The 14,002-nt window shown below is 51.9% G+C and overlaps 1 protein-coding gene across 2 annotated transcripts; it reads right to left on the reverse strand.

Annotated features, from left to right (window-relative positions):
- Positions 1-5,187: 5,187 nt before the first annotated feature.
- LOC123426977 (probable amino acid permease 7) lies at positions 5,188-13,690 on the reverse strand. 2 transcript variants are annotated; one of them, XM_045110897.1, is made up of 7 exons: positions 13,236-13,690; positions 12,865-13,101; positions 12,010-12,103; positions 6,569-6,783; positions 6,320-6,453; positions 5,965-6,192; positions 5,188-5,840 (listed from the first exon to the last, which is right to left on the reverse strand). In XM_045110897.1, the coding sequence occupies exons 1-7, from the start codon at positions 13,321-13,323 to the stop codon at positions 5,439-5,441; spliced, it is 1,398 nt and encodes a 465-aa protein (XP_044966832.1). In that variant the 5' UTR covers positions 13,324-13,690; the 3' UTR covers positions 5,188-5,438. The 2 variants fall into 2 exon arrangements, with proteins under 2 accessions (XP_044966832.1, XP_044966833.1); XM_045110898.1 differs by lacking the exons at positions 12,010-12,103; positions 12,865-13,101; positions 13,236-13,690 and adding exons at positions 6,940-7,033; positions 7,180-7,413; positions 7,531-8,835.
- Between the last annotated feature and the right edge of the window lie 312 nt (positions 13,691-14,002).

A 14,002-nucleotide genomic window follows, 5' to 3' on the forward strand; every position in this document is an offset into this window, starting at 1 on the left:
GTTTCTAGCAAGAACGCCTTCTTACCTATGTGACAGCCACAACGATGATATGTCAAAGCTATTTACCCTTCATAAGGACCCTTTTCATCAAATCCAATCCGACTAGAGTAGGAGAGACAGACACCCGCTAGCCACCTTTATGCACGGTGTGCATGTCTGTCGGTGGAACCAGTCTCACGTAAGCGTACGTGTAAAGTCGGTCCGGGCCGCTTCATCCCACAATACCGTCGGAAAAGAATAAGACTAGTAGCGGCAAGAAAATTGACACATCATCGCCCACAACTTTTGTGTTCTACTCGTGCATAGAATCTACGCATAGAAAACCTGGCTCGGATGCCACTGTCGGGTCACGTAGCATAAATTCAAAATTGTCCTACGCATATTCAGATCTTCCTATGGAGAGACCAGCAACGAGAGAGGGGTAAGAGCATCTTCATACCTTTTAAGATCGCTAAGCGGAAGCGTTGCTAGAACGCGGTTGATGGAGTCATACTCGCAGCGATTCCGATCTAGTGCCGAACTACGGCACCTCCGCGTTCAACACACGCGCAGCCCGGTGACGTCTCCTGCACCTTGATCCAGCAAGGAGGAGGGAGAGGTTGGGGAAGAACTCCAGCAGCATGACGGCGTGGTGTCGATGGAGAGACGAGGTCTCCCGGCAGGGCTTCGCCAAGCACCGGCAGAGAGGAGGAGGAAGAAGGGCAGGGCTGCGCCGAGGGAGAGGGAGAAGTCTGATCTCCAATGGCCAAAAGTGCCCACTATATATAAGGGGAGGGAGGGGCTGCGCCCCCTTGAGGGTTTCCCTCTCCTGGGGGGGGCAGCCCTAGATCGGGTTGGTGCGGCGGCCAAGGGGGGGAGGAGGGGTGTGGCGCAACCCTCGTGGGCCTTAGGCCCACGTGGCTTAGGGTTTGCCCCCCCCCCCTTTTCTCTCCCCCATGCATTGGGCTGAGTGGGGAGGCACACCAGCCCACCTAGGGGCTGGTTTTCCTTCCCCATTTGGCCCACCTTACCTCCCGGGGTCGTTGCCCCCCTTTGGTGGACCCCCGGGGCCACCTCCGGTGGTCCCGGTGGTCCCGGTACGTTACCGGTGATGCCCGAAACACTTCCGGTATCCGAAACCATCCGTCCTATATATCAATCTTTACCTCCGGACCATTCCAGAGCTCCTCGTGATGTCCGGGATCTCATCCGGCACTCCGAACAACTTTCGGTAACCTCGTATAACAATTCCCTATATGACCCTACGGGTTCGGGAGACACGCATACATGACCGAGACACCTCTCCAGCCAATAACGATCAACGGGGTGTGGATACCCATGGTGGCTCCCACTTGCTCCATGTTGATCTCATCGGATGAACCACAATGTCAAGGATTCAATTAATCCCATATATGATTCCCTTTGTGTGTCGGTATAGAACTTGCCCGAGATTCGATCGTCGGTATACCTATACCTTGTTCAATCTCGTTACCGGTAAGTCTCCTTACTCGTTCCGTAGCACGTCATCGTGTGACTAACTCCTTAGTCACATTGAGCTCATGATGATGTTCTACCGAGTGGGCCCAGAGATACCTCTCCGTCACACGGAGTGACAAATCCCGATCTCGATTCGTACCAACCCAACAGACATTTTAGGAGGTACCCGTAGTGCACCTTTATAGTCACCCAGTTACGTTGTGACGTTTGATACACCCAAAGCACTCCTACGGTATCTGGGAGTTGCACAATCTCACGGTCGAAGGAAAATATACTTGACATTGGAAAGCTTTAGCATACGAACAATACGATCTAGTGCTATGCTTAGGATTGGGTCTTGTCCATCACATCATTCTCCCAATGATGTGATCCCGTTATCAATGACATCTAATGCCCATGATCAGGAAACCATGATCATCTATTTGACTAACGAGCTAGCCAACTAGAGGCTTGCTAGGGACACATTGTGATCTATTTATTCACACATGTATTACTGTTTCTTGTTAATACAATTATAGCATGAACAATAGACGATTATCATGAACAAGGAAATATGATAATAACCATTTTATTATTGCCTCTAGGGCATATTTCCAACAGTTAAATCCTGACCTATACCATAATAGAGAATGGTAGGTGTTCACCCATTGACCAAACTCACGCATGTTGTCATTATCTTACCAAGATGATATGAATGTGTCTATTTAGTGTAAGATCTTGCTGCTGGCCACATGCGACCAAATTCTTCACTTCTGAATTTTTTAATCAAATTCATCCACATATGGCCGAAGCAGTCCCTCTGCTCATAATGGGGGGAACCATTCTTCACTGCGTTTCTAGCCCTTTGCGTGCATCCGTGTGGACTGCCAAAGGTGACACTGGCCCTATGCATGTTTTCAACTGCATCATGAACCATGTCCACGAGACCTCTATCTCTGACTGAAACAAGCCAATAGCAACAGGGAACATCCAGTTGTGTCCATCCAAAGCATTGCAAGCTGCCAATTTACCATTCCACTTGCCAGTCAAAAATGATGAGTCTATGCTCAAATATGGACGACACCCTGGCTTGAAGCCATCAATGCAAGGCTTTAAAGCCATAAAAAACTTAGAGACAAGGACTCTTCCATCCTCTGTTACCTCGGTATCTATCTCCACAACACTGCTAGGTGAACTCTTCTCCATCTCTCCTTTGAAATTATAAAGCATCTTAAAAGTATTTGCCCAGTCACCATATAATTGTTTCATTGCCCTTTATTTTGCCTTCCACACCGTGTTATACTTCACCTTAATGAGGTATTGCTTTTCCAAGTCTACTTTAAGTTTCTTTGCGGTAGTGTTTGGTTTCTTGGTTAAAATAGGAGTGATCTTTTCTGCAATCCAAAGTTTTGATGTCATGGTTGATACTCTCTTTGAACTTGTAATACAAGTATGTTGGTGTGGGATTTGATTCACCCTAATGGTACTTCCATCAGGTTGGCGTCTAGCAGATATGTACCACTTGCAAGGCTTGACACTTCCATCAAAACCTCTACATCTTGCATAAAAGTTCTTTCTATCAGTCCACTTAGTCTTGGCATCAAACTCATGTTTGACTGCATACGTCTTGAAACACATCCTAAACTCATCCATGTTTGGGAACAACTTTCCCACTGCAATAACAGGGTTTTCATTGTCATACACATTTACCAACTCATCATCATGTGCATCATCTACATCATCTGCAACATCTTCCATGAGCTGTCCATCCACATCTTCAGTTCTATCTCTGGTAGCATTAGTATCAGTAGGCATACTAGATTCACCATCCTTCTCCTCCTTATCATCATCAGCTACTGGAATGCCAAAAAAATGGCCATCTCAGTGTCTTCCATTGGTGCAATGACTAAATCACTTGGGTCATTTAATTCTACTGAATTCCAATCAAGAAAACAACCCATGCAACACCATCAGAGCCCCCTTCTGCATCAACCTCCTCAGGTAATACTGTCACTTCACCTATACACATGGGCATTATCTGCCTCTCTGAAGCCCAATCATCATCTACCATGAGTGAAGCTAACTTTGAGGGCACATATCCAACCTTAGAATCTGATTTCAGATCAACAAGCCCTCCATGAAACATAGTCTGTTTGGTTGTCCAGCCATCTTGTCGATCGATTTCATCAACCATCACTTCACCATCCTTAATTCTCACATACTCTCCTTTCCAATTATCAAACCGTAACAATGCTACATCTTGCTCTGGACCCCAAAAAATGCTCTCCCCAATTTTTTCCACCATATTCTTCACGGTCTTCTCTTCCATGCTCTGTAGGTCTTGTGGATCAATCTCTGCAAAATCAACCTCCCACTTCACAATTGTATCTCTCTCTATGTCCCGCATGCTACCATCACCTAGCTTCGCCTTAGAAGGAAGAAATTCCACATTGAATTCGAACTTCCGAGCACCACCACCCTTGTTTGTCAATGGCGGGGCAGTGTGAGGTGAGCTAGCGGAAGCAGACGAGGCACAAATCGCATAGGTTGAAAAGGATGTTGTTGTATCTGGCGGCTCCATCGTAGTTAGCCTCCCCTCCTCCCCACCCAAATCTAGATCAAATCGACCAAAAAAAGAGGGAAACAGAGGCGATGCGTTGAGATCTAACTCGACACGGAGGTGAACAGGACATGGTTCCGGATTCACTCACCACAGTCGTCGCCGTCGCCGAGAACGAAAGCTCCGCCGCCGCTGCCGGCTCACCGACGGGAACGAAAAGGAGGGAGCAACACAGGTTCAGACAGGGATACCCATTCGGACAGGCACGGGGACACGTTTCACCTGATGCACTGACAAGTGGGGCCGGTAACTAGACGCACTGCCAAGTAGGGCTCGCGCTTACGTGGATAAGTTGTGGGTCCAGCCCCTAAGACACGTTTACCTGATGCACTAACAAGTGGGGCCCGTAACTAGATGCACTGCCAAGTAGGGCCCGTGCTTAAGTGGATAAGTTGTGGGTCCAGCCCCTAAGACACGTTTACCTGATGCACTAACAAGTGGGGCCCGTAACTAGATGCACTGCCAAGTAGGGCCCGTGCTTAAGTGGATAAGTTGTGGGTCCAACCCCTAATAGCTAATGAGGGCATCGGTTCAGATTAAGGGTCATCTCGTGTGTGAATTATTTTCTCGCTCAGAAGTGTCGCACCAAGGCAATTCAAACGAAAGATGTCCCACTCCTTCCAATTCACCTTAAAGATGTCGCATAGGAGCTATTGACCAGGACGTTTAGGGGGTTGGGTTATAGTTTGCAGCTGCCTTAATCTAGTGCTACATTCTTTTCTGCTGGGACAATGCGAGTACTACAAATCTTCTGAACTTCCTTTTTTATCAACAGAACGTGCATTTTCCGTGGAGATGTATTTCAAGCCTCCAACCCAAGAGGACCGAACTGTTCTGGATGATAAACTAATCTTGACGTAGTTATTTTACAAGGATCTTTACAGCATATGAGTACTGTGGCACCATTTATATGTGCTGCGCTGCCATTACACTCTTGAGATGAGGCAGCTACTTTATTGTCTGACCCTTGTGATCAAGAACACCAATGCCAGGCAGCCCAAGAACCGCGCTGGATCATGTTCTTTCCCATCATTTCAGTAAAATCGATCCTGCAGGCGCATGTTTTATGCATGCAGTCTGAAGCAGTTATCAGATTCAGTCTAAGTTCTGAATTATGCAACTGCACATCCCGCTGCACGGGACTCCTCAACTCAAGTAACCTGAATGAAAAACTAATGTGTACAGGTTTCTGTCCAATGCATCTGACACGGTCGTTCGTCACCATAGAGGGAGAAACCTAATGCTCCCCGATCGCTCTAACCCACCAGTGACATTCTCCATCGCCATTACACTAGAAAGCAGCGATACAATTCCAAGTTCCAACCCGAATAAGATCTTCTCCTGAGCACATACTATACTATTACTAGCCTAGCTTCTGGCTGATGACCCCCTGGATGGAGCCGACGAGGGCGAAGGCGCTGACGAGCAGGCAGACAGTGCTAAAGCCCTGGAGGACGAGCCACCTGGTGGACCAGCGGGGCACCTTCCGCTGGATGAAGTACATCTCCACGGGGAAGTAGATGGCCAGCGGCCAGAAGTTGAGCGCGCCCAGCAGCGCCAGGATCTCGTTGAAGTAGGGGAAGAAGAGCGCCACGGCCGTCGTGCTCCCCACGTACACCGTCCGGAAGCACACCCGCAGGAGGTTCACCCTGTAGGGCGGCAGCAGCGGCACCTTCACCGTGTGGAAGTCGTTCACGAACCCGCTCCCCGGGTACCGCTCCGCGAAGTACCTGTCCGCGAACTGGTAGATCGGCTGGCTGTACACCTGCATTCGTTTTGTGTCGTGCCAATTCAGAGCTGAGCTCTGCTCGTGTTTTTCATTTCACTCTGTAATAAAAGTACAACTACTAAGAAGAAGAGGTTTCAGTTTCAGGGTTTTTGGTGCGTGCCTGGTAGCCGCCGAGCAGGTGGAGGATGATGCAGGCGTTGGCGAAGTCGATGAGCCAGTAGGGCTCGTAGAAGCCGAAGCCGGTGAGGAGGTTCCCCGGCGCGTCGCTCCCGAAGGCGGCGTAGCCGAAGCAGCCGCAGCAGAGGTAGAAGAAGGTGGTGACCAGGATGGAGATGATGGACGCCTTCTTCATCGTCTTGTTCTCTGCCGGTGGCGACTTGAGGGTGTCCTACAGTATTGGCACACGAGCGAAACAAAACAACGTGTCAGTGTCATCCTGCTGGGTGGTTTACTGACAGTACTACCAAATAAGTACTAATTCTGAAAAGACGGGATGCTAGTAGGAGTATTACTACCTGAATTTCTAGGAGGATCAAGGAGTACGGGTATGCGAACGCAATGTCCCCGATGGCCTGTGAGACGCGCCATACCTTGGCAAGAGGGGTTTTTGTTGGGACACCCGTTATGCTCCCTTTGATGACGCCGTTAGCTGAAGAACAAGCGTGTCAATTTTGTGTGATTTCAAGTTTATACTGAGATCATCAACTAATTAAGAAATCTGACTGGCCAGGCCGGCCGGGAAAGAAGCAGGGCATAGTACTTACAGATGGTGCTGGCGAGGCCAAGGCCGAGGCCGATGAAGGCGTAGGAGAAGGACATGACCGCGGCAACGACGGAGAGCCACGCCATGTCGTGGAAGTCCGGTATGGAGGAGAGGAGGAGCTGCGCCCCACCGAACATGAGCATGTAGTAGCTTCCGTCGAAGCTGCAGGGCGCGTCGTGCCCGTGCGCGTGGTAGCAGTTGGCCTTCAGAATCGCCCTGCAGCATGGAAAACGATCGGCTTAAAACAGCGGCACGTACTACGCGAACACGAAAAGGAAGGCAAGCTATGTAGTAATTCTACTCCAAGTCACATGATTCTTTCTTGCTCGATGGATGGTGCAACTAATGCAACTGCTGGCCGGCGGCGGCTACCTGATGCTAGTGGCGGTGGTGATGGTGTACGCGACGCCGCAGCCGTACAGGCTCAGGTACTGCAGCGAGCCGCAAGCCCAGGTCTGCTTCTTGCCTGAGTAGGTTGCCACAGTGATGCACCCAGATCAAATCACAAAATCACAGTCGTCACAGCACAGGCGAGTAGCTAGTAGCACAGGCTCATGGAGCGGAACAGGCTTGGCATGCTCAACTGCTGATGCTAGAGTATACTAGTAGTACCGAGGTAGACGCGGACGGCGTCCATGTAAGAGCGGTTCCTGGGCCCCTTCTCAGCGTCCTGGCAGCGGTAGCAGTCGGAGAGGAGGGAGGCGGAGACGTAGGTGACGACGGCGAAGCAGAGCATGCACACCGGCCCGGCCACCCATCCCAGCTGCGCCACGCCCCAGGCCAGCGACAGCACCCCGGACCCGATCACCGCCGTGATGATGTGCGCCGCGCACGTCCACTCGGTCCCTGCGGCAGCAGCACGACGGGCCGGCAGCAGCAGCAGCGTAAGGAAGCGAAGAAGCAACCGCGCATCGCGTTCGCGTGCTTAGGAGGAGGGGTGCCGCCATCACCATGCATGCATACCGGTCCGGGGCGGGCTCCCGTCGTCGTCGCACCGGCCGTCGATCACCTGGAGGGAGTGCTGCACCGCCATTGCTCCGGCGCCGCGCAGAAGCTCACACTGGGCCAAGATTCGCGCCGCTTTCACGGGAAGAGACTGGGAGAATTAATGGGGGGTTCAGCCAAGAACCGCGGAGCTATACGGCGGCACACGATCGACCGGACACCGGAGCGAGCATGTAGCTAGCGGCTGTGGGTGTGTGGGTCCCGCGGGGACGTAGCGGGTAGGTTGCTCCTTTCCCAATCGGTTTTGACTGTCCGGGTTAGTGGCGTGCGGGTGGACAAGGAGCGAGCGGAGGCGAGACTCGAGAGACACCATCGCCATGCCGGTGAACCTCCGCCGACCAGTGCGCTCGTGAATCTTTGGTGCCGTTGCCATCGCGATTTTGTCCGCTTCTTTTGGACGCGGATCCTGTAACCTTTTCGCGAGAGTGAAAACCGCGGCGGCGCCCCCACCCTTGCCCGAATTACTGAAGCTGGATCACTCGAATATCTGTGAATCTTGATTTTCTAAAAATATATGTGAATCTTTCTTCTTGTGAAGGAATGTGAATCTGATAGAGTTTATCTTCTCTATTAACAACATGTGATGGAAATGCAGATGCCGAGATGCGGATATGATCAATTATACGGATCACCGAACTCTGAATGTGGACCGGTGCCGTGACAGCATTTGGATTTCAAGATAAGTAGGGCGTGCGGTGGTTTGGCACTGTGTCGTCCGGAAACGCATGTGGGCTGCCAATGCCCATGGACCCGGTTGGTCCATGAACTGCACCTTAATTAGGGTAGGGCCATAAGGGTTAGGACCATACTAGAACATAGTTATACATAGAGGGATGTTTCCGCGTGGGATGCTATGCCAGAGATTTGGCAGCAAATGGCTGCCCATGCCCATCCCACAATCGTTTATGATCTTGTCTCCAATCTTCATAGCCAATGTGTCAATAATTACGTATGATCATGAAGTAAATGCTGAAGAAAAATTGCTAAAGAGACATTAGAAATTGACACTTGGGAGTACAAGTGATTGATCATTAACTTTTCGTGTCTGCTAAATGTCATGCGTCTCAGCACCTGAAAAAAATGGTGTCGGTCACTTTTCCTGCAAAGCATGAGGCCAAAGGCGAGTACGGCGCGAGGAGTTGCCGGTTACGGGATTCTTCGATAGGGGTTAGAGCCTTAGAACATTTCCAGCCATTAGGCGCCCTCAGGAGCCGAGCCGAAATAGCGCCGTCTGGGGGCTAACCGGCGAAAAAAAATGGCTTGAAAGGGCTCGGGTTCCCACACGCGCCCCCACCGTAGCTGGCCACTGAGAGAGAGAGGAAAAAAAATTGCACGCACATGGCGGGCCTAGCAGAAAAAGGAAGGAAAGAGAGAGAGCAGAGAGACTGACCGGTGGGGCTTATGCATGCAAAAATAGCGTCGAACGCCCCAAGCGCTTCCGGGGGGGCTGGGCTCGACCTGGGACCGTCGGGGCTAGTTTTGACCAAATCCGGTGCAAAACGACGTCCTGGGAGCGCGACTGGACGATTCTTTTAGCGCCGGTGATTAAGAAGGTGCTTCGAAGGCCGTTCTAGGGACGCGGCTGGAGATGCTCTTATAGGGATGGTCGGGAAAGAGTCCGAACTTAACGGGTGGGAGAGGGGGGGTCGCTAGAACTGTTCATCAATAGGGGTTAGAGGATGGCCGGCAGCGGGTCCAAACTTGATGGGTGGGAGAAGGGGGGGTCGCTAGAACTTTTCATTGATACGGGTTATAAGGATGGCCGGGGGCTGTGGCGGGGTAGGGGTGGCCGGTGGCAGCTGTTGCAGGGTAGGAAGAAGAAGATGAGGTTGAAAATGGACAGTATTTGATCTATTTTTGACCGTCGGATCAAGATCTATAGTGGTCCTGAGAAAAGTGACTCATGCAAAAGAAAAGAAAAACTGTTTCCATCATTTCATGTACCTGGCGTATGGTCAGTCCCTTATTTGTTTACAGATTCAAAACCTCTCGACTCGATGCACCTAGCAAAAGTTTACCGGAAATGTAGTGCTTGGATATCAATATGAATATCGAACAATTTTGCTGAAGAATTGGTACCTTTTCCATGGTCACTCTCTTGCAAGCGCCAAGCGCCATACTCAGGAACGTGCTAGTGGTCAGTTGGTCACGAGGAGGCATCACGGTTGGCCTGATAGAGTTGGAGCATTTGGACTTGGCGGGGAGCTTACAGATATACATGCTGTGGTGTAGTAGCTTTCTCTGGACTTCTTTGTTGACTTGACGGGCCCCTTGTAGTTGCTCGAGAAAACAACCCTTCCGGCCAAATTGGGCACGACATTCTCGCGCATGCTAAGCACCATATATATAGATCGTGACAACCCCTGGAGGGGACAAGTTGGCAATGGCATCGACGGAAAACGACCAGCACGCCAGTGCAGGGAGGGAGAGAACACTGGTGTGTACAGCACACCAATATCATCATGGGGGCAGGCATTTGGAAATGGGCTGGGCTCCTATCGACCCCATCCATGGTTTACGAAGTGCGTCTCGGGGCCACTTTGGGCTTTACTAACAGTTAGGATGGCCCCTTTTTTTTTTAAATAACTGGGATGGCCCGAGGGTAAAACTGCGTGGATGGGCCGGGGAAAGAACAGCACCGGCATTTGTGTGGGTAGGCGAATGCGATGGTTGAAAAAAAAAACAAGACAGCAACCGAACACTCAAAACAACTTGGACCGCGCAATCCATTTGGTTCGCACATGTCCATTTGAGTAGCCATGGACAAAAAAAAGGTCCAACACGTCGACGCAAACTCAAATCGTGTCCGTCACATGTCCGCGTCGATCAGGTCGCGGACACGAACTAGACGCTCCCCGCGTCCTCACCGCATCCGCCTTGGGTCCATCTGTCGGCGGCACAACCACCACCCGCGGACGTATTAAATGCGACCACCAACCTCGGACCCACCTGGCAGTGGCTGGAAACTGCCGGTCATCGTCCTTTTTAATCCAAACGTATAGCAGAGCCGGCCTCATCCACTTCTCCTTCCCGTCACCATCGGGCCACACTTACTCCCCCAATGGCGACCGGAAACCCTAACCCTAGCTAGTCAGCACCATCGTCCGCCATGCGATTCTTCAGCAAGGGTAATGGCAAGCTCACCCCGGGCGCTAGCTCGTCCCGGATGCAGGCGCCGCCGCGGGAGCGCGAACGCGTGTACATCCCAGTCCTCCAAGCTCGGTGGCACTAGCAGTACAGGCAAGCCCTCACCTACCCACATGTCAACCTCTCGCATGGTTGGCATCTGGACCACCATTGCATCCTCGTTTCAGCGGTACCCCGGTCTTCGTGTGCTCATGCGGAGGAGGTGCGTGAGTGACGCGAGCTGCTCACCCCTAGCACCGGCGACATCCAGCATACGCGGCCTTCGCCATGGAGCACGAGCAGGAGCGCCTCCACGACGTCCAACTCGATCCACCGTCCCACCGCCACCCCCTGAGGTGAAGCCATAGGAGCATGAGGAAGAGGCTGCCTATTAGGCCGCCCTCGAGGAGGCACTAGCTTACGTCATCGAGGAGAGCATGCGCGACGAAGACGTGCACCGGGAAGGCCTCGAGGAAGCCCTCGCGTTGTCCACGACGGGCGACTTCGTCCTGCCTCCTCCTCTGTCGGCACCTCCCACGCTTCCCGAGCCCAAGGTCGAGGCAGAGGAGCGCCAGACGGAGCGCTACGATTGGACCGGCTAGCTCCGGGAGTGGTTGTCCGCGCCTCCCATCTAGTTTGATGCCACGTCGAAGCAAAACACAATGTATCTCATGCAATGGAAGACGCGCGCGCTGGCGGAGGAGCGCGCCCAGGCCGAGGCGCAGATGAGGCTGGAGCGCCGCTAGGCACAGGAGGAGAAAGAGGAGCGTCGGGAGAGGGAGACGGAGAAGCAAGCCCGGCAGCCTACGCCCCAGCCGCCGGTGCCGCCGCAGGACGTTGCTCAGTCCTGGGAGGCGACGTTCCCTTGGGCTGGGCAGGCGCCGGAGGTCATCGACATCACCGCCCCGATGATGATGGGGACGAAGACACCTAGGATAGGCCACGCGGCGAAGCTTTTTTTTTTTATGTTTAATTAAGTTTATGTAGACTTGGACCGGCTTTTGATCATGTTTTAATGTTTAATTATTAAAGTTTGGACGGCCTTTTTTTTAAGTCCTAGTTTGAAATTTGAATTGAGGCCTGCATTGGATGGTCTAGCCAATCCATTTACAAAATCGAACATCAACATTCGTTTAGTCGAATCAAACGGATAAAAAACAGACAAAAATCATATTCGTTTAGATCGCACAGTTAAAGTTGTTCTCACTGCAGCTGAGCCAGTCGCACTAAAAGAAAAGACGGCTGGGGCAAAAGGTGTAAAAAAACGTGTGGTTTCGCAGCATGGAATGAAAGTAAGTAAAAATGTAGTACCTGAAGCTGATGGAAGCGGTGATGGTGTAGGCAATGCCGTAGCCGAACAAGGCTGTTTGCTGCAACAATTGGCAGACCCACGCACTGCTGCTACCTGGCAAATCATATATGATTTTTTTTCTTTTAGATCAACACTTGGAGTGATATACAAATATATATACTCTACAAAAGATCGTACTACTGGAAACCAGAACACGGCGCCAGTAGGTTCCAACAATGTTGACGCATGTTTAATCGATTCATTCTGGAGGAAGCACGGTTGGTACGGGGGGAGAATCCCCTGGTGTACTACGGATTAGGGTCGCAATCAGACTGCTGCAGAATGGCTCGTGTCTGACGAGCTCAAACGGGCCACCCACCTTGCTTGCCGTTCCGGCTAGCCTTGGCCAGCTGTCCTGCTCTGCAGTCCCAAACACGAACTCGTGTACTGCGACCAGTTATATTAAAGAAACAGCGGTCTCTAATCAGGTTGCGCGCCCACCACGTGGCCCCAAGCAGGTTGCGCGCCCCTTTTGACGTGCTCTCCGAGAGTGACTATGGACCAGTCGGAGGAAGAAATGCAGAACAGAGACGTGACTTCATAAGTTTTCCCTTCTTTTGTAATGCTACAAGGAGCTCTGTTTAACGACTTGATTGCCAATGCCTGGCTATTTGTTTGTAGCAGTAATACTAATAGACTATCCGAATCGTCTCTGTCAGACTGTCACTCAATTCTGGCGACCAGTAAACGGATACAGATACCCGCTCATTAACTAAAATATCTGTGCCGAAGAGAAGATTTGGATTGAGAAGAGTTGGAACAGAAAAAACGACAGTAATGGATGGAAAAGGACGGGCGGGACGTGGATTGCGTACCTAAGTTGCGCTCGACGGCGTGGGCGTAGGTGCGGTTGCGGTGCGGGCCGTGCTCCGGGTCCGGCGACCGGTAGCAGTCGGCGAAGATGGTGGACTGCAGCGCCGTCACCGAGGCGAACACCACCATCATGCCCGGTCCGGCCACCCACCCCAGCTGCGCCATGCTCCACGCCAGCGACAGCACGCCGGACCCGATCACCGCCGTGATCACGTGCGCCGCCGCCGTCCACTCGTTCCCTTCATTCCAACCCAAAATCCAACGGCAGGGTCACAACACGAGTCACAACACACGGACGACCAAACGCGGAGGCAAAAGGTCCAGAGAAATCGATCGAGTGGATCGGTTTGGTCCGGGCCGGCGGGGTGCTCACCGTTCCTGACGACGTTGGGATGGCGCTTCGGCCCGTCGGAAGAGATGAGAGGGGCCGTGGCGTCGCCTCCCCCTTCGCCGAACGCCATCGTCGGGGGAAATCCCGCTCCCTTCCCTTCCCGGCCGGCCGGCGGCGAGCGCGGAAGGGGAATCGTATCACGGAGACGGACTCGCTGAACTGACTGGAATACTACTTGGCGAATGGTGGCTGGATCGACCAGCTGTTGTTAGAGGAGGCACTGATACGTGGGTGGATCGAGAGGACGAGGAAAAGAGGCTCTGTTGTGACTGGCTCCTCGAGTGTGTAGGCCCGCACGCTGGTGAGGTGAGGTGAGGTGCTACTTGGCGCCGTCTGATTGCGCTGTGGTCAATTCACACAGGAAGGAGGTACAGCGGGGCACTGCGTAATTGCAGGCCACAGATTGTATGAGGACACCGAATTTGGTTTTGAGAATGATACTGCATTGTGCAATCATTGCAGCATGCATGTTTTGTTCTTGGAACAGTCGAGACAGGGATTGGAGCCCGGGTATTCTGGATCTCTCGAGAAGAAACCAGATTTGCCTCACAAAAAGGGCAGAGGGGCAAACTGTTTGGCATCTTCTGAAATACACCATGTGCTCTAATCGTGTCCACGAACATAGATATGAGTGGCATCCATACAATTGTATACCTCAAATGCCCGGACACGTTTTAAACTAAATTTGAACAAACCGTACCATTCTCATGCAAAACAGAGGACTTTCATTTAAACCGTCCCACATTCAT

Source organism: Hordeum vulgare, chromosome 2H (assembly GCF_904849725.1).
Source record: "Hordeum vulgare subsp. vulgare chromosome 2H, MorexV3_pseudomolecules_assembly, whole genome shotgun sequence".
Classification (NCBI taxonomy): domain Eukaryota; kingdom Viridiplantae; phylum Streptophyta; class Magnoliopsida; order Poales; family Poaceae; genus Hordeum; species Hordeum vulgare.

Coding starts and splice junctions, on each gene's coding strand:
- LOC123426977 (XM_045110897.1), bottom strand. CDS start 13,323: ATGGCGTTCGGCGAAGGGGGAGGCGACGCCACGGCCCCTCTCATCTCT. Junction 12,104..12,864: donor CGCCGTCGAGCGCAACTTAG/GTACGCAATCCA, acceptor ATGATTTGCCAG/GTAGCAGCAGTGCGTGGGTC. Junction 6,784..12,009: donor ACCGCTTCCATCAGCTTCAG/GTACTACATTTT, acceptor TCCATGCTGCAG/GGCGATTCTGAAGGCCAACT.